Source organism: Phyllobates terribilis, unplaced genomic scaffold, assembly GCF_046119375.1.
Source record: "Phyllobates terribilis strain yellow unplaced genomic scaffold, ASM4611937v1 Scaffold_47__1_contigs__length_9908305, whole genome shotgun sequence".
Classification (NCBI taxonomy): Eukaryota; Metazoa; Chordata; class Amphibia; order Anura; family Dendrobatidae; genus Phyllobates; species Phyllobates terribilis.
Genome location: NW_027362807.1, coordinates 3621551 through 3646688, shown reverse-complemented (window position 1 = coordinate 3646688; position 25138 = coordinate 3621551). Strand labels below are relative to the sequence as shown.

At 44.8% G+C, this 25138-nt stretch overlaps 2 protein-coding genes across 2 annotated transcripts in view; both read left to right on the top strand.

Annotated features, from left to right (window-relative positions):
- Nucleotides 1-15258, top strand: part of LOC141191545 (uncharacterized) — a 75659-nt gene extending 60401 nt beyond the window's left edge. The window contains exon 9 of the mRNA XM_073661442.1: nt 12617-15258. Coding sequence (XP_073517543.1) covers nt 12617-13767 — 1151 coding nt within the window. The 3' untranslated portion in view covers nt 13768-15258. The remainder of the gene's footprint in view (nt 1-12616) is intronic.
- On the top strand, nt 794-11254 carry LOC141191544 (gastrula zinc finger protein XlCGF66.1-like). Its single transcript, XM_073661441.1, has 8 exons — nt 794-882; nt 8292-8682; nt 8778-8848; nt 9214-9363; nt 9493-9594; nt 9678-9801; nt 9885-9982; nt 10187-11254. Exons 4-8 carry the CDS (start codon nt 9286-9288, stop codon nt 10283-10285), a joined length of 501 nt encoding a protein of 166 aa, XP_073517542.1. The 5' UTR covers nt 794-882; nt 8292-8682; nt 8778-8848; nt 9214-9285; the 3' UTR covers nt 10286-11254.
- Nucleotides 15259-25138: the final 9880 nt, after the last annotated feature.

Genomic DNA, 25138 nt, shown 5'->3' with positions numbered 1-25138 from the left:
GCCACGTACACGCGCGGCTCCGCTCCGTACGCAACGTACACACGCGGCTCCGCTCCGTACGCCTCGTACACGCGCGGATCCGCTCCGTACGCCTCGTACACGCGCGGCTCCGCTCCGTACGCCTCGTACACGTGCGGCTCCGCTCCGTACGCCTCGTACACGCGCGGCTCCGCTCCGTACGCCTCGTACACGCGCGCCTCCGCTCCGTACGCCTCGTACACCCGCGGCTCCGCTCCGTACGCCTCGTACACGCGCGGCTCCGCTCCGTACGCCTCGTACACGCGCGGCTCCGCTCCGTACGCCTCGTACACGCGCGGCTCCGCTCCGTACGCCTCGTACACGCGCGGCTCCGCTCCGTACGCCTCGTACACGCGCGGCTCTGCTCCGTACGCCTCGTACACCCGCGGCTCTGCTCCGTACGCCTCGTACACGCGCGGCTCTGCTCCGTACCCCTCGTACACGCGCGGCTCCGCTCCGTACACCTCGTACACCCGCGGCTCTGCTCCGTACGCCTCGTACACACGCGGCTCTGCTCCGTACACCTCGTACACACGCGGCTCTGCTCCGTACACCTCGTACACACGCGGCTCTGCTTCATACACCTCGTACACACGCGGCTCTGCTCCGTACACCTCGTACACACGCGGCTCCGCTCCGTACACCTCGTACACACGCGGCTCTGCTACATCCCCCCTGTAAACCCCTCCTGACCCCACACATAAACTTCAGCTCATCCAGCACCATGACAACCAGCACAGCAGAGTCCTGCATCCACTGAGGCCCCTGATCATGTGACCCCTGACTCCTCCCCTCCTGTGACCTCATCACAGCTCCTGTGCGCACAGAGCAGCCATATATGTGGTGGCGGCTCTGCAGGTGGAGGTATGTGGAGACCCCATTACTGGGCGCAGGGGGCATTAACCCCTTCAGCACGGAGACTCTTTTGGGGTCTTGTGTTGCCCCTTTATAAGAATCATAAGGTTTTTGTTCTGTTTCCTGTAATAGATACATACGACCCAACTATGGAGACAGGAAGGGAGGAAACGTATTGTTCTCATAGTACAGGACCCCTTTACTGCCCCCCAGTGTAATGCCCCCATTATACCCCTTATACAGGATGTATGATGCCCCCACACAGTGTAATGCCCCCATTATGCCCCTTATGCAGGATGTATGATGCCCCCACACAGTGTAATGCCCCCATTATGCCCCTTATGTAGTATGTATGATGCCCCCATTATGCCCCTTATACAGAATGTATGATGCCCCCACACAGTGTAATGCCCCCATTATGCCCCTTATACAGGATGTATGATGCCCCCACACAGTGTAATGCCCCCATTATGCCCCTTATGCAGGATGTATGATGCCCCCACACAGTGTAATGCCCCCATTATGCCCCTTATACAGGATGTATGATGCCCCCACACAGTGTAATGCCCCCATTATGCCCCTTATACAGAATGTATGATGCCCCCACACAGTGTAATGCCCCCATTATGCCCCTTATACAGGATGTATGATGCCCCCACACAGTGTAATGCCCCCATTATGCCCCTTATACAGGATGTATGATGCCCCCACACAGTGTAATGCCCCCATTATGCCCCTTATGCAGGATGTATGATGCCCCCACACAGTGTAATGCCCCCATTATGCCCCTTATACAGGATGTATGATGCCCCCACACAGTGTAATGCCCCCATTATGCCCCTTATACAGGATGTATGATGCCCCCACACAGTGTAATGCCCCCATTATGCCCCTTATACAGGATGTATGATGCCCCCACACAGTGTAATGCCCCCATTATGCCCCTTATACAGGATGTATGATGCCCCCACACAGTGTAATGCCCCCATTATGCCCCTTATACAGGATGTATGATGCCCCCACACAGTGTAATGCCCCCATTATTCCCCTTATGCAGGATGTATGATGCCCCCACACAGTGTAATGCCCCCATTATGCCCCTTATGCAGGATGTATGATGCCCCCACGCAGTGTAATGTCCCCATTATGCCCCTTATACAGGATGTATGATGCCCCCACACAGTGTAATGCCCCCATTATGCCCCTTATGCAGGATGTATGATGCCCCCCACAGTGTAATGCCCCCATTATGCCCCTTATGCAGGATGTATGATGCCTCCACACAGTGTAATGCCCCCATTATGCCCCTTATACAGGATGTATGATGCCCCCACACAGTTTAATGCCCCCATTATGCCCCTTATGCAGGATGTATGATGCCCCCCACACAGTGTACTGCCCCCATTATGCCCCTTATGCAGGATGTATGATGCCCCCACACAGTGTAATGCCCCCATTATGCCCCTTATGCAGGATGTATGATGCCCCCACAGTGTAATGCCCCCATTATGCCCCGTATGCAGGATGTATGATACCCCACACAGTGTAATGCCCCCATTATGCCCCTTATGCAGTATGTATGATGCCCCCACACAGTGTAATGCCCCCATTATGCCCCTTATGCAGTATGTATGATGCCCCCACACAGTGTAATGCCCCCATTATGCCCCTTATGCAGGATGTATGATGCCCCCACACAGTGTAATGCCCCCATTATGCCCCTTATGCAGGATGTATGATGCATGATGCCCCCTCACAGTGTAAAGCCCCCATTATGCCCCTTGTGCAGTATGTATGATGCCCCACACATTGTAATGCATTATGCCCCTTATGTAGTATGTATGATGCCCCCTCACAGTGTAATGCCCCCATTATGCCCCTTATACAGGATGTATGATGCCCCCACACAGTATAATGCCCCCATTATGCCCCCTGTGCAGTATGTATGATGCCCCACACATTGTAATGCATTATGCCCCTTATGTAGTATGTATGATGCCCCCACACAGTGTAATGCCCCCATTATGCCCCTTATGTAGTATGTATGATGCCCCACACAGTGTAATGCCCCCATTATGCCCCTTATGCAGTACGTATGATGCCCCCCACACAGTGTAATGCCCCCATTATGCCCCTTGTGCAGTATGTATGATGCCCCCCACACAGTGTAATGCCCCCATTATGCCCCTTATGCAGTATGTATGATGCCCCACACATTGTAATGTCCCTATTATGCCCCTTATGTAGTATGTGTAATGCCCCCATTATGCCCCTTATGTAGTATGTATGATGCCCCCACACAGTGTAATGCCCCGATTATGCCCCTTATGCAGTACGTATGATGCCCCCCACACAGTGTAATGCCCCCATTATGTCCCTTATTTAGTATGTATGATGCCCCCACACAGTGTAATGTTCTCCCAGTACCGCCTGAGGTCCTGCAGTTGGAATAATCCCTCTGGAGTTGGTTTTCCCTTTGGCTGCTCCCCTACATGTAGACCCTCGAGCATGTATACATGCATGTAGGGGAGCAAGCCTCACTAGATATCGAGGCTTTGTACAGTAATATACCGCATGATGATGGTATCGGAGGAGTAAGACGTTTATTGAAATCGAGATCAATAGAGTGTAGCAGACATAATGACTTCATGGAGGATCTTCTAAAATTAACTTTTACTCATAACTTATTTATTTTTGACAGGAAGTACTTCCACCAGCTCAGTGGTACTGCGATGGGGAGCCCTTGTGCCCCCTTGTATGCTAACCTATTCCTTGGCTGGTGGGAGGAATCCACAATATTCAGGGATGATCATAAGTGATGGCATTCATATATTGGGGTATTGTACAAATATATAGACTACATTTTAATCATCTGGTCAGGGACGAGTGAACAATCTTTTGAATTTGTCAGAGAACTGAACATCAATAGAGTCGGCCTGAGATTTACATCGGAGTTTAATTATAACCAGTTGACTTTCCTGGATGTACTAATCTAGATAGAACGGGATGGGACCCTAGGAACACTCATCTACCATAAACCTACAAGCACTAATAAACTATTGAAGTGGAATAGCCACCACCCCATCCCCATAAAAAGAGGAATACCCAAGGGTCAATTTTTATGGTTGAGAAGGTACTGCCATAATGTCACAGATTTTAATATACTGGCAATAGACCTGAACACCAGATTAAGGGATTATAGGGTACTCATGGTACATTTTGGATTCCACATCATCGTTTGCAGAAAAATGGGAGAAACAGACTCCTCCATACCTAACCAAGAGACCAAGAAAAAGATGGGGTAGCACGAGTAAGAAAAACTTATGACAGTCAGAGTGACCTGGGATATACTTGTGGCCGACCCAGCTCGGAGGGTGCTGTGTGATCTACTCCCACAATAACTTTCAGAAAGGGTTGGTCAATTAGGGACCGTTTAGTGCATAGTTTCTACCAAAAAACTGCACCCAAGGGGACTTGGCTAGATAGAAGAATCTGTGGTTTCTTTAGATGTGGAGAATGTTGTACATGTAATTGGATGAGACCATGTAAATCTTTCTCGAGTTCCTCCACGAGTAAAAACTTTTTTCAGAGGGGTTATTCCAACTGTAAAACCTCAGGACTTGTATATATGGCCACATGCACCTGCCCCCTAGATTATGTAGGTAACATGTAAGCAAATAAGAAGAAAGGGTAGCACTCACCGGTCCGTAAAACGTACTTCTTTATTGTATGACATCGGTACACTATTCCTGGACCAATTGTCTTCCCCGTACAAAGTTGCCGGTTCTTGTTTTATTTTTTGTGTTTGGACAGATTATGTAGGCAAGACCAAGAGGGAGTCTAGGAGGAGGGTGGGGGGCATTTGGGTGACATATGCCATGGTCAGGACACCCGATTAGCGAGACACATGAATAGTGTACATCGAGGTGAAACCAGAGACATCTCCTTTTGTATCATTGATGTGGTTAAACCCAATGTGATAGGAGGTGATCACAATAGATATATCCTCAAAAAGGAAAATGAGTGGATTTCCAGACTGGATTGACTAGACCCTAAGGGACTGAATGAGCCAATTTCCTATGCTTGTTTTGTGTGAATACAGCCCCATTCCAGATTACATTTTGGATTTTATACTCTATTCATTGCTACTCAGTTCCCAGTGATTGGAGTTCACATATTATTGTACGTCATCGAGATATCTGAGCTTCTATATCAGAATTATTTCTTATCAGTTATATCCTACATATACTATTTAGTAACTAGCAAATGTGATGATCCTTGTGTATCTCTAATTATGCAATGGGGGTCTAATGTGATCATTTAGGAATATACTGTGGGCCATCATCCCATATTTTATGTAGTGATAAAGTAGATCTACGTGCCTATTGCATGATGGGAGGATGTGAAATACTTGTTTTTAGTCTCCCATGACGCTGATCTCAGAGATAGGACTTTTCTATGTTGGTGGAATGCAATCCAAAACCATTATGCGATCCGGCGTGGAACGCATGCTTCCGGACATGCGCATTCGCAGATAGGAGACCGTGATGCACTCCAGCATGGAACGCACATGTCCGGTCACATTTGAGCTTTCTTCCGGCCTGTTGTTTTGTGCTGAATTGTGGGGAATACTTGAGAATTTATTTTTGTTCCATCTGTCTTTAGTTGATCCCACTGATACATCAGATAAGTCCTCAGAGAATTATAATTAGAGGAACCCATGGACACATTAGGATTTGTGAAGCTGACCTCCGCTCTCCTCTATTTCCTTTGAATTTATTGTGCGACCTGTATTTCAGAACAGTAGCTCTTGGTTTTTCATTTCCATGTGTAAATTGAATTTGACTCGTCTTTGATATCTCTTTCAAACTTAGTTTTTTCGATGTCTGAGATCCATCCTCCAGACTTTGTAAATTCTTTTACATATTTTGTTTGAGTTTTGTATCCAAAAAGGCGGAAAACTTTCACCTAGTTTTTTTTTCAAGAAGCAAATATCAAACGCATTGTGACTTGGTTATCCTTTATAAATTTATCTTTATTAAGTTTTGAAAAGGAAATACAAATACAAACGCCGGGTACTAGTTGTGCAACAAGTAGTAGGTCAAACATGACCACATAACCATAACAATAACCAGTATTTCCAAAACATTTGAAAACAAAATGAAAGAAGTTAACACAATCCAAAGTAGAATCGCTGGTAGAACATTGGTTCAATGTGTTTTAGGATATACCAGCGTGGTGACTCTGACTTAAACATTAAGTCATTACATATTCATGTTGGTTAACAAATAAGGGTTATAAAAGAAAAAACGAGTAGTTAAAACCAAAAACACAAATATACACAAAGACAAAGGGAATTGGGGGAAGGGATGTATGGGTAAGAGGGTTAGGGTAACGTCAGAGAGGCTCCTGAAGTATAGACTTTACCTTGACCTCATAGGGGAAAGTTATCAGTGGAAGATTTAAACTCCAGTAGGACCATGTTTTATAAAATTTATCATGGGAGTTATTGATCGTGTAGGTGAGCTCCTCCCTTAACATAATCTCATTTATTTTGGAGAACCATAGTGAGATTGTCGGGATAGTGTTACTTTTCCATAGCGAGGGAATACATGCTCTAGCAGACGTGATCAAGAGTCTCAGTATCGAGTTTTTATATGTTTTTAAAGGGATGTTGCTGTGATGGAGAAGGACGAAAGCTGGGTCATGTCTTGCTCCATCCACCAACGTCACGTTACAACACCGACTGTCCAGGAGTTTGCGGAACCTCATCAGGAGAATTCCCAGGCGTTGTAGGAAGGTCATACAGGCACGTGGAGGCCACACACAATACTGAGCCTCATTTTGACTTGTTTTAAGGACATTACATCAAAGTTGGATCAGCCTGTAGTGTGTTTTTCCACTTTTAATTTTGGGGGTGACTCCAAATCCAGGTCTCCATTGGTTAATAAATTTGATTTCCATTGATGATTTTTGTGTGATTTTGTTGTCAGCACATTCAACTTTGTACAGAATAAAGTATTCAATGAGAATATTTCATTCATTCAGATCTAGGATGTGTTATTTGAGTGTTCCCTTTATTTTTTTGAGCAGTGCATTTAATAGAATGTATAGTGAGTAAACTATAATATGTGGGATGCACGTCAGAGTCGCTAAAAAAAATGTATTAGAAGACATTTATCTGATGCAATCAATCCCACAACATTAAACGTCTGTGGTTTCAAGACGCTTCACCATGACATATGATTCAAGCCGTGTTAGTTTCCTTGATACCATGGTGATCAAGGATACACAGGGCCACCTAACTGACCACTATTCCAAGCCCACCGATCTCAATGGCCTATTACACTTTTCTAGCAATCATCCAAGGTCGATGAAGAAATCTATACCTACATCACGATTTCAGAGGGTCAAACGGATTGTGTCCAGTGAAACTATCCGCAATCAGAGGTTACAAGAAATGTCGACCAAATTCACTGAACGAGGCTATCCACCTAGCTTCTTGCATCCCCAGGCGTCGAATTCCAGAACTGATCGTCCAAACAGGACAGAAGGACAGAATCCCCTTTGTTCACACGTTACACCCCTTCGCCTACATCTTATATAAAACCATTAGGAAACACAGGAACATCTTACAAACCGGTTATTCCACGATCCCTGCGTTCCAACAACCCTTCCTACCGTGTTTTAAGAGAGCAACCAATATTAGAGACTCTCTGGTATGTGCCGATTTGGGCGCAGCGTACCTAGGTCCTAAACAATGTTTTTTGAAGAATCCCAAAATGGGCACATTCCCATGTCTCCAATGTCGTCAATGCAACAATGTCCTCAGGGGTAGCATTGTTCATCACCCACAAACTGGCAAAATATACAACATCAAAGGGTACTTTACATGTGACAGTTCATATGTGGTATATCTTATTAAATGTGCATTCGGCCGAATCTATGTGGGGGAGACGGCACAGCCCATAATGGATAGGATTTCAAAGCACAAGTCCACAATTTGGTGCAAAAACCTAATGTTACCCATTCCCCAACAGTTTATCACGGCAGGACATAGTATTTCTCAATTCAAATACCAGTTATTGGAACAAGTTTTGACACCACGTCGGGGAAGCGACCGAGTGAGCCTTCTGAAACGTAGATAAGCCTACTGGATTCATGAATTACAGTTCTTAGAGTCGAAAGGCCTTAATAGGGACTATGAACTACTGGCTTTTTATATAAGGTTTTTTTATAATTGGAGTTTGGTTCTCATTGAACAGTTGGTATAGAGAAACTTGTCACCCAGGGATCTTATGTGACCCTATGTTGAAATGTATTTGACATTTGGAAATGTGGTGTTCAATTTGAATAGGTCAATAATATACATGTTTTGATCTCCATATCCTACTCATATATTGTATCCTTTATTGCAGATTATTCCTCTCTGGCACACTCTTGTCCCCTCTCCTGGATCCTTCTCCACTCCAACAAAGGCTCTGCCTCATGCCCATTGGGTCTTATGCTCTATACTGGTGGAACCCACATTCTCTCTCCCTGGCACTCAAACTTCCGGCTCACTGGAACGCATTTACACCAGCCTGCGGAACGCACAGCTTCCTGGGAGCAACGCGTCACTTCCGGTGACGTCACACGTGCACTTCCGAAGTGCACACTACACAGCACTGCGGGATTGGTGGCAATTGGTCAGCTGATACCATCCTGCCCCTGACAACGCTCACAGCACCAGGAACTAGCGGTGGACACCGCGTTCCTCTAAGCCACTACGTGCAGTACCACCTTATAACCAGGAACTAGGGGTCACAGGTATGCTACGTCCAGCTCTATTCGGTCTATCTCTGCCTCTACAGTCCCTCTCAGCTGATAACTCTGAGTCTGCCACTCTCTGCTCTTTTCTGCAGACCCAAGTAACCAGTGTCACCATATCTCCACACTTTTGAATTCCTACCTTTGAATACCATCCAGGAGGCTAGTAGGTGTCGCCTCTCTTCAATTTGTATATATACTTGCTCTATACTATGATGTTGTATCCGCATTAATGGGGTTTGACGAAATATTATACACTGTTTAAGAGGGGTTTGGGAGAAATTGTTAATATTTTCTCAATATTTCCCTGACAGTGCGTCTATGAGAAACGTATTCAGCTGCAGACTCCAAGGAAGAAACTGCTTGTTGTATGTGTCCTAAAATATATAGGTTTTATTACTAGATATAAAGAAGAAAACTAAATACTGTAAAATAATAAATCTCCTTATATGTTTCCTCTCTATCTCCAATAGTTGTATTATTACACAGGATTTTTATAATGTTCCATCAGCTTATCTTTTTCTCCTTCAGGTCTCTACAATATCGGATCCTCTCAGTGAAGATCTTCTATATAAGAAAATTTTTCTGATTTACCCATCAAAGATGGATATGGACAGAGACAAGATGGCGGAGAGGATATTACACCTCACCCTAGAGATCCTCTTCCGGCTTACTGGAGAGGTGAGAGATTCTGATGACGTCACATTACATCATTCTTATCTATGGGAATAACAGATGGACAGAACTGGAGAGGTGAGGACTCTGGAAATGTCTGGAGTGAGATTTATTACTGTGTCTCTCCATAACCAGAGATTAATCACGGGGCCTCCACCTCACCCCCTGATACATGAGGACATCAATGACCAGATCCTAGAACTCGCCTACAAGATGATTGAGCTGCTGACTGGAGAGGTGACACTGCTGGGAATGATGGGACATTATACAGTAACATTATGAAGGGATCGGGGAGATGACGGTATCATTGTGTGTGTCAGGTTCCTATAAGGTGTCAGGATGTCGCCGTCTATTTTTCCATGGAGGAGTGGGAGTATTTAGAAGGACGCAAAGATCTATACAAGAACGTCATGATGGAGGTTCCCCAGCCCCTCACATCACCAGGTAATAGACAGGACTAAATACACACGGCCTATAATTATCTGTATGTAAAGAATGAATTCAGTCCCTGTATGTGTTTCCTCCAGATCTATCCAGTAAGAGGACAACACCAGAGAGATGTCACCGTCCTCTTCTTCCACAGGACTGTAAACAAGAAGATCCCAATGTTCCTCAGGATCATCAGGTAGATGGAGAGAAGGAGTCATGAGATCTCTCCTATGATGTGTAGACGGCTGTAAAGGTTTTGTATTTTTGGATTCAGTCTTGTTTTATCCACCATTATTATGTTTTATATTTGTGTAATGAGAACGGTGGAGATGGCAGGATTAGAGCTGATCATAGATGTGACTTCTCCATCTGTCTGTGACTTTTACAATATTTGTTTCAGGGTGAAGATCTGACCAATAGTAATACTACAGAGACATATGTGAGGGATGATGAGCGGTGTAAAGAGGAGATTCCTACATATGACTACCCAGGTGAGTAGTAATCACTGAATACTGAGAAGTCACAGATTCTTCTCAGTCACCGGCTGTGGCTGCTTTATCGTTTGTGTAGTCCGGCTGTATCACAATCGTGTGATCACCATTTTGCCGCTAGACCACAACATTCTCCTCCGTCCGAAAATGTTCAGATTACTTTGGGAAATTGTGAAAGCCCTTTTCTATAGAACTTACAACCTGGAGGATCCACCTACCCCCTGGGATTAGATGATGCTGACCGTTACCTGCCCAGGTCTGTAAACTACAAAGCCAAATGACAGCGTACGCAGAATGTGCAGATGATCAGGCCCCATTTTTCAAATCTGACAGATGTCACTTTATGTGGTGATAACTTTGAAATTTTTCACAAAGGATAATAAGAAACAAATGGACCTTACAAATTATTTTCCAACTTCTTTTGAATTTGACAATACCCTATATACAGCTGTACACTACTGTCTGGGCACATGGCAGGTTAAGAAGGGAAGGAGCGACATTTAGCTATTAGGAATGCAGATTTTGCTGGAATAGTTTGCAGACACAATGTATTGGGGGCACTGTTCATGGTCACATGGAAGCTGAAAAGATGGCTACCATGAACAGGCTTGCCTTAACTACCCCATTTACATATTTCACAAATTACTTTCCTCATCACCCTTTAACCTCTCTACATGGATCTGGACTTACACAGAGACCCCTAGGCTTGGGCCACGGTGTTACCTGCTGTTCTGTGGAGTGACATGGGAAGAAGAATAGTCAGATAGCCGGGTCAGAACAGGAGGGCAGAGAAAATACAAAATCAGAAGACACAAGAGTAGTCAGTAAACGGGCCGAGGTCACAACAGAAACAAATACACAAGCCGGGAGCTGAGCACAGAGGACTGAACCAGAGGAGAACAAGGCTGTATCTGGCAGCTTCCGGCAATATGCTTCCAGCTTTAGTAGGGTGTGGTGCTTTCCAAATGGCTGAAGCAGGGAGCAGATTATTCCAGCTGGACAGCACACACACCCATACTGCAAAACTGGATGGTACTACTGGTCCCTGCAACCCTAATCTTAGTGGCTGCGCAGAGCCTGCGCCTCGCAGAGCTTCTGGTTCTGACGTCTCTTCCATCACCAGCGCCGCCTGCAGAATGAATAAGGCGGCTTCTGGTGTCAAAAGTAGACCTCACACAAGTCGAAGCAGGAGGAGAAGTAGACGTCCCAGAGGAGTTGGGACACACCTTTTGCAGAAGCAGTAGAAATCCCCATAAAGTGACTCCATTTTGGAAATTATAACCCTCAGTGAATTAATTTATAGGAGAAGTGACTATTTTGACTCTACAGTCACTCTCCAGAAATTAGCACGCAGTGGATGTTGGAGAGTGAAAATTGCAAATATGCTATTTTATTACCCAACACATAGTGCCCAGATTGTGCTCCAGGAGACACACACCGTAAATTAAGTGGGTTCTTCTCATTATAGTAATACCAAATACATGGATGCTGAATGTGACTTAGGCACATAAACTACTGCAAAGCTCAGAAGTGAGGGGGAGATCTGACTTTGGGAGAGTGGATATTGCTGGATTGGTTTATGGAAGCCATGTTGCTTTTCAAGAGCCTTTGAGCCACTAGTAATATGGAAACCTCTGTTTTTCCATTGACAGATGATGGATTTGAGTGGGGACTTGTTTTTTGTCAAATAAGTAGAAGTTTTTATTGGTATTATTTTCACCTACATAACATTGTTTGGTGGCTTTTTATTCCATATTTTGGAGGCAGAATGAAAAAACAGTGGAACTCGCTCTACTGATCCATCCTATGAAGTTTCCTATTAGACAGTCATTGTCCTGGTGAATAAGTGAATTTTTTTTATATAACTTGCCTTTTTTATGGAGAGTTTAAGTAGAAATGTTCAAAAATATAAAATTCAAGGATTTTTTATTAAAAATAATAATTGGTTTTATTCTTGGCAGATGTCTGTACCAGGAGATCAGAGGGACAGCCGACATTTTCAGTTTTCAAATCAGATAATTTTCAGATCCAACAGGATATAATTGAAATGAATGACATTTCTCCAGATTTACCATCATCCCTTCACAGCAAAGATCTGTCATCTGATCCTTTGATACAGGTCCTGTCTTCTGATTCATTACCGACTACTAAGGAAAATCAAAGTCACAAAACAAGCATTAAAAAACAAACTGCTTCTAAAGCAAAGAAGCCATTTTCACGTTCAGAATATAGAAATAGTTTTCCTCTCAAAAAGTCTTTTCTTAAACCTCAAAAAATTCACACAGCGAAGAATAGATTTTCTTGTTCCAAGTGTGGGAGATGTTTTAATCAGAAATCAGATCTTGTTAGGCACCAGAGAACTCACACAGGGGAGAAGCCTTTTTCCTGTTCAGAATGTGGTAAATGTTTTACAGAGAAATCAAATCTTATCGCACATCAGAGAATTCACACAGGGGAGAAGCCATTTTCCTGTTCAGAATGTGGTAAATGTTTTACAGAGAAATCAAATCTTATCGCACATCAGAGAACTCACACAGGGGAGAAGCCATTTTCCTGTTCAGAATGTGGAAAATGTTTTAACCAGAAATCAAATCTTAATATACATCAGAGAACTCACACAGGGGAGATGCCTTTTCCATGTTCAGAATGTGGAAAATGTTTTAACCAGAAATCTAGTTTTCTTAAGCACCAGAGAAACCACACAGAGGAGAAGCCTTTTTCATGTTCAGATTGTGGGAAATGTTTTGTACAGAAATCATATCTTAGTATACATCAGAGAACTCACACAGGGGAGAAGCCATTTTCCTGTTCAGAATGTGGGAAATATTTTACAGAGAAATCAAATCTTATTGTACATCAGAGAACTCACACAGGAGAGAAGCCATTTTCCTGTTCAGAATGTGAGAAATGTTTTTCAGAGAAATCAAATCTTATTGTACATCAGAGAACTCACACAGGGGAGAAGCCATTTTCATGTTCAGAATGTGGGAAATCTTTTGCAAAGAAATCAAATCTTACCAAACATCAGAGAACTCACACAGGGGAAAAGCCTTTTTCATGTTCAGATTGTGGAAAATGTTTTGGACACAAATCATATCTTAATAAACATCAGAGAACTCACAAAGGGGAGAAGCCATTTTCCTGTACAGAATGTGGGAAATATTTTACAGAGAAATCAACTCTTATCAACCATCAGAGAACTCGCACAGGAGAAAAGCCATTTTCCTGTTCAGAATGTGGGAAATGTTTTACAGAGAAATCAAGTCTTATCAAACATCAGAGAACTCACACAGGAGAGAAGCCTTTTTCTTGTTCAGAATGTGGGAAATGTTTTAACCAGAAATCAGATATTGATAAGCACCAGAGAACTCGCACAGGGGAGAAGCCTTTTTCATGTTCAAAATGTGGGAAATGTTTTAACCAGAAAGCGCATCTTGATAGCCACCAGAGAACCCACACAGGGGAGAATGCCGCAACTACACCCAACTAGTCTCTGTAGAAACTAGAAAAAAAACCTAGCTGCACAACTAAAAATGCCACCACACACCTAACTAACTAATAAGCCGTTGAGGAGTTTCTCATACCTCCTGAGGAACCAGAGAGGAGGCTGCAAAACACTCTCAACAAGGGGAAAGGAAAGTATGAAGTAAAATATGAAAACTCTGAATGAGAAACAAAAACACATTCATATAGGGCAAAGAAGGCAAGCTAAGGAGAACCAAAAATAAAAGGAACAAGTATAATCTCCCAGAAACTCATCACTGTTAGAATTAAAAGGTACTGGGAGGGAAAGCAAACTGACCGGGAGGATAGTTTCACCTTTGTGGTGAAACTTACAAAATTTATCCTCACCAACTGTGTACGTAAAACCCATCCATTTATAATGACCACGGACAAGATAAAGATTCCCAACTCACATCAGGACCACAAGATCCCAGGGACTTTCAGCTGCATCACAACTAATGTAATGTACTTAATTATATGTAGCAAATGTCCAACTGGGGGTCTGTATGTAGGGGAGACCAGGCAAAAACTTAAAACAAGGATGAATTCTCATCACCACCCAAAAAAAGAATAGATCTACTTGTGTCCACACATATTTACCGCCACAACTGCTTATCCCTTTCCGAAACTGATAGTTCTGCTTCACGTCACTTGTCTTATCTATTGCATTATTCCTGTGCCCTGTTGTGTATAAATATGTGACTCTTCAGATTTTGTGTTATACTATGCCTGATGAAAGACCTGAGTAGTCTAGAAAGCTTACTGACTAATGGCTAACTGAAAAGATGGTATCCTCCACTGAGGACTTTCAAATTTTAAAGTTTTTCTCCAAACAGCAATTTTAAGATCTCTCCACAGGTGTTCAATGGGATTTAGATCCGGATTCATTGCTGGTCAGAACTCTCCAGCACTTTGTTTCCATCCATTTTCTGGGTGCTTCTTGAAGTATGTTTGGGGTCATTGTCATGCTGGAAGACCCATGACCTAGCACGCAAACCCAACTTTCTGACACTAGGCACTACATTGTGCCCCAAAATCCTTTGCTAATCTTCAGATTTCATGATTCCTTGCACACAGTCAAGGTACCTGACCTGAGGCAGCAAAACAACCCCAAAACCTCTTTGAAGCTCCACCATATTTGACTGTATGTGTTTGTAAATTTATTGATTATGTTGCACATTGGACAGAGGAACATCCGGATCTCAAAAGATGGACTTATAACCTTGAAATTATTGATATTTTTCAACAATTTTGGTTCTCAAGTCCTCAGACAGTTCTCTTCTCCTTTTTCTGTTTTCTCCATGCTCAGTGTGCCACACATATGCACACAATGCAAAGATTGAATCAACTTCTCCCTTTTTTATCTGGTTTTAGTTGTGATTTTCTTATTGCCCACACCTGTTACTTGCCACAATTGCGTTTGAACAAGCTTCACATGCTTGAAACAGAGTTGTTTACCCACAATTTTGGCAAGGTGTCAATAATTTTGTCTGACCTATTTTATGTGGTTTTGTGTGAAATTATGTTCAATTTGCCTTTTTTTTCTCTGTTTTCTTGTGCTGTTTCAATAACCGCAAAGGAAATAAATGTGTATAATAAAACATGTAATTGCAATAATTTTCTGGGAGAATTACTTCATTTTCTGGCACAATTTCAAGGGATCCAACACTTTTGACCATGACTTGTTTTTGTTGCCTTTTTAATTTGTTGCAGCATATCATCCTCTTCATGTTTAGCTATATTAGGAGGCTTGTAGCAAAGTCCAGTTAGCAGCTTTCCATTATTGCCATTTCCATGTACATTACCCATACTGACTTTACATCAGGGATGTAAAGCTCAAAACATGTAGAGGGCCAAAATGAAAAACTTGGACAAAGTTGTGGACCAACCAGTATACAGTATAATGGGCCCCACATAGTCCTCCATACAGAATAATGGGCCCCACAAAGTCCTCCATTCAGTATGATTGGCCCCACAAAGCTTTCCATACAGTAAAATGGATCCCACAAAGTCCTCCATGCAGAATAATGGCCCCACATAGGTGTGGTGGTTCTGGTGTCGTGGGTCAAATATAATCACCAAGAGTTGGGCATGTGTGCTGTACATTGTCGAAACTGCCCCCCATGTCGTCATTGAGCTTGAGGTCTTAAGTTGGTTTTAACGAAAATACCCACCCGTCTACCTATTTTTCTTTCCTATCCATTTGAATGTAGTGTAACCATCTATGTTTGACACCAAGTCATGGCTTTCATCCAACCAGGTTTCTGTAATCTGTGGCTGACCTAAGAGTCTAATTCATTCATTTTGTTTTCAAGACTTCTTTCATTTGCCTGCAGACATTTAATACTATTAGCACATTTATTACTGCTACTCGCCTCCTTACTTTCCTTGAATGTCTCACTCTGTCTATTCTACCCCCTTATTTGCACGGCTACCCTCCCTCCCCCAGATCCTAGTTTGAAAGCTCCTCCATCCATCTGACCATTTTTTTTCCCCAGCACATCTGCTTTCTCCCCATTGAGGTGCAGCCTGTAGCCGACAGAGAAGTCAGCCCAGTTCTCCATGAACCTAAACCCTTTCTTCCTGACAATTATCTCCTTAAGTTCCCGCTGACTTTCTAGTGACGTAGTGGTATCAGCAGTATTTCTGAAAACACCAAAATGCCCTTCAGTAGGGTTATCAATAAGGGAACAACAAAAACATTAAACTTTAGGAGGGCGAAGTTTGATCAGCTGATAGAAAACCTTCAACTTATTGACTGGGACAAAGTTCTTAATCAAGGAAATACGAATAGTAAATGGGAAACCTTCAAAAGAATTCTGAATACTCAGTGCGAGAGGTATATACCATATGGGAATAAAAGGGCCAGAAATAAGAGGAAACCAATATGGTTGAACAAGAACGTAAAAGGGGCGTTAAATAGCAAAAAAGAGGCATTCAAGAGATTAAAACAGGAAAACAGTAAGGAGGCACTAATGTGTTACAAGGAAAAAACGAGAACCTGTAAAAAACAAATAAAAATAGCGAAGGAGGAAACAGAGAAACGTATTGCTAGGGAAAGTAGATCAAATCCCAAACTGTTCTTTACGTATATAAATAGTAAAAGGATTAAATCGGATAATATTGGAGCGATAAAAAGTGAGGAAGGCAAAATCATAGAGAAAGATGAGGATAAAGCTAATCTATTAAATAATTTTTTTTCGACAACTTTCACAAAGGAAATAGAACTAACAGGAGAAATGAGAAGTGACAAACTTAATCCTCCACTAAGTGTGACAAATCTAACCCAAGCTGGGGTACAGAAACGCCTCACTAACATTAAAATAAACAAATCACCAGGACCTGATGGCATACACCCACGGGTACTAAGGGAACTAAGTAATGTGATAGACCGTTATATCTTATATTTAAGGACTCTGAGACTGGGTCTGTACCACTTGATTGGCGACAGGCGAATGTAGTGCCAATATTCAAAAAGGGAGCGAAAAGTGACGCCGGAAACTATCGGCCGGTGAGTCTGACGTCCGTTGTGGGCAAAATTTTTGAAAGCTTCATTAAAGAGGCAATTACAGAGCATCTTGATGCTAATAATCTTTTAATCCCGAACCAACATGGATTCATGAGGAATCGCTCCTGCCAAACAAACCTGATTGACTTCTACGAGGAGGTTAGCTCTCGAGTAGATCAGGGGGAACCAATGGATGTCGTGTATCTCGACTTCTCAAAAGCGTTCGATAGCGTGCCACATAATAGGTTGGTATACAAAATGAGAATGATGGGGCTGGGGGAAAATGTCTGCAAGTGGGTAGCTAACTGGCTAAAGCATAGAAGGCAGAGGGTGGTTATAAATGGAATATACTCAGATTGGGTAAGCGTCACTAGTGGGGTACCACAGGGGTCTGTACTAGGCCCAATGTTATTTAATATCTTTATTAACGACAGTCAACGGGATAAATAGTAAAATATCAATATTTGCAGATGACACAAAGTTATGTAAAACAATTAATACAAAAGAGGACAGTGCAGACCTACAGAGGGATTTGGATAAGCTGGGTAGGTGGAGCATTAAATGGCAAATGAGGTTTAACGAGGAGAAATGTAAGGTCATACATATGGGAAGGAAAAATGGAAGTCACCAGTACTCACTGAATGGGAAATCATTGGGGCATTCAGAGATGGAGAAGGACTTGGGCATCTTAATTGATAGCAAACTAAATTGGAGTGCCCAAAGTCAGGAAGCTGCTGTAAGGGCAAACAGGGTAATGGGATGTATCAGAAGAGGTATAGCTGCAAAGGATGAGAACATTGTTCTTCCACTGTACGAAGCACTGGTCAGACCACACTTGGAATACTGTGCTCAGTTATGGGCCCCAATATATAGAAAGGATATAAATGAGCTTGAAAAGGTACAAAGGAGGGCAACAAAATTAATAAAGGGAATGGAGGGACTGCAATACCCAGAGAGGTTGGCAAAACAAGGACTATTCAGCCTGGAAAAGAGAAGGTTGAGGGGGGACATAATGTGTACAAATATGTTAGGGGACAGTATAGAGATCTTGCCCGGGATTTGTTCAAAAGGAGGGATATTACGGTAACAAGAGGGCATTCACTAAGACTGGAAGAGAAAAGGTTCCAGCACCTGCATAGGAAGGGGTTCTTTACGGTAAGAGCAGTGAGAATATGGAATTCACTGAGTGAGGAGACGGTAATGTCAGATTCACTACACCAGTTCAAGCGGGGACTGGATGCATTTCTAGATACCAGGCAGATTTCAGCATATACTTAAAAATAAAATAAAATAGTAGGTTGATACAGGGATTTATTCTGACTGCTGGTTTCAGAGTCGGGAGGGAATTTTTCCTCAGGTGAAGATTGGATAAATCATTTGGGGTTTTTGCCCTCCTCTGGATCAACTTTAGCAATTACAGAACTAACAGGTCGAACTTGATGGACGCAAGTCTTTATTCGGCTTTACAAACTATGTTACTATGTTATGTATGTCACTTGCGCTCAACACTAGTCGCCTGTCACGCTGTCTCTGTGTACTGGAGGTAGGGGGCCTAAGCTGACCCTAAGCTAGGGCCCTGACTAATCCCTCTACCTGGAGGTACTGTTAAAGGTACAGAGGTCCAGGCCGCCAGCGTAACCCCTACCTCCTGAGGATCCCTGCACCTAAGTAATCTAGTCCTGAGAAGGACCCCGATCACAACAAAAGGGGACGAGTAATAATATGCCCACACTCAGTACTTTGACGAACGAGACAGTACAAGGGAAAAACCAAAACCACCTTGCATACAAAAACTACACAACTACAACAGAGGGAACACCAACGGGAAAGGAGATAAATGATAAAGCGAGGAAGGGAAAAAACTCTCCGAATACACTTATCTCTGAAACTCCAAATACCACGATCCGCTCTGTTAGTCTGCATGAAATGCTTTCACCGACACTTCCCTAACAGACCGGCAGGCATTTGAAGGAGTCTCACTACAGCACAGCAGCATTGATTGCAGCTGGGCGAGGCTGGACCTCGTCTAGCACAGAGAGAGAGAGAATTAACTCCCTCACTGCCGAAAAACACAAAGCACCAAAAACTCAGCTGCGAGAAGTCAGGCTGTGTAATCGTGACGATCTTCGTGGCGACACACCCGTGACAGTACCCCCCCTTCTACGAGGGGCCTCCGGACCCTCAGGGCCAGGTTTATCCGGGTGAGTCGTATGGAAGGCCCGAACTAATCGGTCTGCGTTAATATCCGACGCAGGAACCCACATCCTCTCCTCAGGACCATACCCTTTCCAATGAACCAGGTACTGAAGGGACCGGCGATTAAAGCGTGAATCGATGACCCTCGATACCTGGAACTCCAAGTTACCATTGACCACCACTGGAGGGGGAGGTAAAGGTGACGGTACCACCGGCGCCACATACCTCTTAAGCAACGATCTGTGGAACACGTTGTGAATTTTAAACGTAGGGGGGAGGTCAAGACGGAATGCCACCGGATTTATTATAGAACTGATTCTGTACGGCCCGATGAACCTGGGACCCAGTTTCCAGGAGGGAACCTTAAGTTTTATATTCCTGGTAGACAACCATACCCGATCGTTCACACTTAGGTCCGGACCAGACACTCTCCTCCTATCAGCCATACGTTTGTATCGGTTCCCCATAGTATTCAGATTCTTCAGCACCCCTCTCCATACTGAAGCGAGTGATGAGGAAAATCGTTCCTCCTCAGGAACCCCCGAAGAGCCCCCCCTACTGAAAGTACAAAACTGGGGGTGAAAACCATATGCCCCAAAAAACGGGGACTTACCAGTGGACTCGCTCCGCCTATTATTAAGAGCAAACTCTGCCAGAGGTAAGAAAGAAGCCCAGTCCTCCTGGTTCTCTGACACAAAACACCGGAGATATGTCTCCAAGCTCTGGTTCATTAGTTCCGTCTGACCATTGGTCTGAGGATGAAAAGCCGATGAGAACGACAAATGCATCCCCCGCCGTGCACAAAACGCCTTCCAGAACTTGGACACAAACTGAGACCCCCGATCAGACACCACCTCGGAGGGTACCCCGTGAAGCCTCACAATCTCCCCAATGAACAGCTGCGCAAGAGTTTTAGCATTAGGGAGAGCAGGAAGAGCGATAAAATGTGCCATCTTGCTGAACCTGTCCACTACAACGAGTATGACCGTTTTACCCGAAGACGGAGGGAGGTCCGTAATAAAGTCCATAGACAGATGAGTCCAAGGACGCTCCGGGATCTTCAAAGGTAAGAGGGCCTCAGACGGACGGGTATGTGAGGTCTTAGAGCGCGCACAAACCCCACAGGACGCGACAAAAGTTACCACCTCCTTATGTAAGTTAGGCCACCAAAACCGACGCGAGAGGAGATCCACAGTTGCTTTACTCCCCGGGTGTCCTGCAAAAACTGAGTTATGGTGTGCCTCGATCACCTTTTGTCGCAACTGATCTGGAACAAACAGTCTCCCCGGAGGTCCAACAGGGGCGTCCCCCTGAGCCTCCAATACCTCCTCCTCCAGCTCAGAGCATACTGCCGAAACCACCACCCCCTCCTGAAGGATAGGAATCGGGTCGTCCGTATTCCCGGCCCCAGGGAAACTACGAGATAAGGCATCCGCCTGTACATTTTTTGACCCAGGACGATATGTAACGACAAAATTAAACCTGGTAAAAAACAATGACCACCTAGCTTGTCTGGGATTCAGACGTTTCGCGGACTCCAGATATAGCAGATTCTTGTGATCGGTGATGACGGTGACCGGATGGACTGCCCCCTCCAAAAAATGGCGCCACTCCTCAAAAGCTAACTTAATGGCCAAGAGTTCCCTATTGCCGACATCGTAATTCCTCTCAGCGGACGACAATTTTTTAGAGAAAAAGGCGCACGGATGCCACTTACCAGGGGACGAACCTTGTGACAATACTGCTCCCACCCCTACCTCGGAAGCGTCTACCTCTACAATGAATGGCTGTGACGCATCAGGTTGAATGAGTATGGGTGCCGAGGCAAAACATTTTTTCAAGGAGGAAAATGCTTGACAAGCCTTGTCAGACCACCTAGAAAAATCCGTCCCCTTTTTAGTCATGTCTGTGAGAGGCTTAACCATGGACGAGAAATTACGAATGAACTTCCGGTAATAATTAGCAAACCCCAGGAAACGTTGTAGTGCCTTAAGATTCTCTGGCCGATCCCACTCAAGAACTGCCCGCACTTTCCCAGGGTCCATACGAAAACCGGACGCTGAAACCAGGAAGCCTAAAAACTGGAGTTCCTGTACGGCGAACACACACTTTTCCCATTTGGCATACAGTTTATTATCCCGCAAGATCTGTAACACCTGCCTAACGTGCTCCTGATGAGACACCAGATCCGGCGAGTAAATTAAGATATCATCCAGATATATGACAACAAACTGTCCCACCAGGCGGCGAAAAATGTCATTAACAAAGTGTTGGAACACCGCCGGGGCATTAGTCAGACCGAATGGCATGACAAGGTTCTCATAATGCCCCTCCGGAGTGTTAAACGCCGTCTTCCACTCATCCCCCTCCTTCATCCTAATCAGATTGTACGCCCCCCTAAGATCCAACTTAGAGAACCATTTGGCGCCCACGATCTGATTAAAGAGATCGGGAATAAGTGGGAGCGGATACGGATCTCGGACCGTAATCCGATTAAGTTCACGGAAATCCAGGCAAGGGCGTAGGCCTCCATCTTTCTTCTTAACAAAGAAGAACCCCACAGCCATCGGTGAAGATGAAGGTCTAATATGCCCCTTAGCCAGACTTTCTGAAATATAATCCTTCCTGGCCTGCCTCTCAGGACCAGAAAGGTTATACAACCTAGCTTTAGGTAACTTGGCCTCAGGGAGCAGTTTTACAGAACAGTCATACTCGCGATGAGGAGGTAGTTCCTGACACCCTTTCTCCGAGAATACATCCTCAAAGTCCGCCAGAAATGGAGGTAAGACCCAAGGAGTAACCGCACCGATGACCGTGTTCATGCAGTTTTTATTACAGAATTTACTCCATTGGCTTATCTCTCTGGATTGCCAATTAATAACCGGGTTATGCTTAGTTAACCAAGGAAGGCCCAACACTATAGGAGTGGGAAGACCCTCCAACACGTAGCAAGACAACAGTTCTTTATGTATCGCCCCCACTTGAAGTTCTACGTTATGCACAGCTTGCAAAAAACTTCCCTGACCGAGAGGCCTGGCATCGATCGAGAATATGGGGATGGGTTTAGCCAACTCACTCAATCGCATACCTTGAACCCGGGCAAACCGAGCGTCCACCAGATTAGCCCCGGCCCCACTATCCAGAAGAACAGATATCCTCTCAGTTCTCGTACCCACCACCACCTCCGCCGGTACGAGAAACTGAGACGAACCTAGGGACGAAATACCTACTCCCAGATTGCCGTCCACCACACAACCTGGGATCAACAGTTTTCCGACGACTCTTCACTCTGCAAGGGACGGGATGGACACCCCCCAATAAAATGTCCCTTTCTCCCGCAGAAGAAACACCTTCCTGTCTTATGGCGCACCACCGGTCCCCTCCCCCGAAATGATGTCCCTCCTAATTGCATAGGCTCCTCTGGACTGACCAGGGGAACCACCATATGAGGGGACCTTGTAGGAGGTGGAGTCATCACAGGGGGTGGAGTTATCCCGCACCTCTCCCGAAGCCGTCTGTCAACGCGAATAGCAAGGGCCATAGCGGCTTCCAGTGACGCGGGAGAGTTATACTGTGCCAACACATCCTGTAATTTGTCGGATAAACCTTGACAAAACTGGCTCCTAAGAGCCGGGTCATTCAACTGGGTGTCCGTGGCCCACCTACGGAACTCCGAACAGAATTCCTCCGCCGGACGATCTCCCTGCTGGATCCTACGTAACTTAGACTCAGCAAGGGAGATCCGATCCGGGTCATCATATACGAGTCCCAGAGCAGCGAAAAACCTATCCACTGACTGGAGAGCCGGGGAACCCGAGGGAAGAGAGAACACCCAAGATTGTGGGTCCCCTTGTAGGAGCGAGATGACAATTCCCACCCTTTGTTCTTCACTCCCCGATGACCGAGGCCACAGCCGAAAGTACAACTTGCATGCCTCCCGGAAAACAAAAAACTTGTCCCGCCCCCCAGTGAACCTGTCAGGGAGAGCTACTTTAGGTTCTGGTCCGGCTTGCTCCTGAGGATACAAAACCTTGGACCTAACGTCCGCCAGCTCCATGGACAAACTCTGCAACTGCCGAGCTAGACCGGCTACTGGATCCATGGTAGCTGGAGAAAATCTAAGTGGTCGGTAAAAATGTCACGCTGTCTCTGTGTACTGGAGGTAGGGGGCCTAAGCTGACCCTAAGCTGGGGCCCTGACTAATCCCTCTACCTGGAGGTACTGTTAAAGGTACAGAGGTCCAGGCCGCCAGCGTAACCCCTACCTCCTGAGGATCCCTGCACCTAAGTAATCTAGTCCTGAGAAGGACCCCGATCACAACAAAAGGGGACGAGTAATAATATGCCCACACTCAGTACTTTGACGAACGAGACAGTACAAGGGAAAAACCAAAACCACCTTGCATACAAAAACTACACAACTACAACAGAGGGAACACCAACGGGAAAGGAGATAAATGATAAAGCGAGGAAGGGAAAAAACTCTCCGAATACACTTATCTCTGAAACTCCAAATACCACGATCCGCTCTGTTAGTCTGCATGAAATGCTTTCACCGACACTTCCCTAACAGACCGGCAGGCATTTGAAGGAGTCTCACTACAGCAGCATTGATTGCAGCTGGGCGAGGCTGGAACTCGTCTAGCACAGAGAGAGAGAGAATTAACTCCCTCACTGCCGAAAAACACAAAGCACCAAAAACTCAGCTGCGAGAAGTCAGGCTGTGTAATCGTGACGATCTTCGTGGCGACACACCCGTGACATCGCCATATCCTCATCATTTTTTTCTTTACTTTTGAAAAAATCCCAACCCTAACATAACCCTAACCTTAACACAACTCTAGTCCTAACTGTAACCCTAATCCTAACCCCAACCCTAACCCTAACACAACCCTAACCCTACCCCAAGGGATCTATTCACTATAAAGAGGCAGCAGAGTTTCTCTGGACTCTATCTGGCCTCTGTTTAGCGCTGTCCTTTTTTTCAGAGGTTCACAAAACTGTGGCTAATGGCACTTTTATGCACATCTAATTAAAAGACAGACACCGTGGGATCACAGGCAAGACTGCGTCCACGTTGCCTCCATCTGACTCATTACAGGGAGTCTTCCGCAGGGGGTTCCATCTGAATCATGTATTTCAGAGATTTACACAGAAACCCCGGTGTAAACCCTCAGCGCAGAATACAGGATAAATGTGAGCTGAGCCATCCTGCGATCTTTGGGAGGCAGAATGAACAAATCAGCAGCAGGTAAAGAATTGATTTTATTTATTTTTTATACCGTTCCTCATGTGGTATACCGTATTTTTCGGACTATAAGATGCACTGGACCATAAGACGCACCTAGGTTTTAGAGGAGGAAAAAAAAAATGTAAGCAAAAAATGTGGTCATGATGCACTTTTAAGGGGGAGGGGGTCTTCTGCTGACACTGGTATAGGGGTAATGTCCCCCAATTCTGACAATATCCCATATTCTGATATATGTGCCCCCCCCTTCCTTTTATACGTGGTCCCCATCCCCATCCTGGTATGCCTGACATCCCTCCATCCTGGTATGCATGGCACCCCTCATCCCTATCCTGGTATGCATGGCACTCCTCATCCCTATACTGGTATGCATGGCACCCCTAATCCCTATCCTGGTATGCACGGC

Bases quoted from the DNA above. Each gene is read 5' to 3' on its own strand.
- LOC141191544 (XM_073661441.1), top strand. From the start codon at position 9,286: ATGGATATGGACAGAGACAAGATGGCGGAGAGGATATTACACCTCACC. The intron at 9,364-9,492 runs GTGAGAGATTCT...CTCCATAACCAG, and splicing joins TCTTCCGGCTTACTGGAGAG to AGATTAATCACGGGGCCTCC. The intron at 9,802-9,884 runs GTAATAGACAGG...TGTTTCCTCCAG, and splicing joins CCAGCCCCTCACATCACCAG to ATCTATCCAGTAAGAGGACA.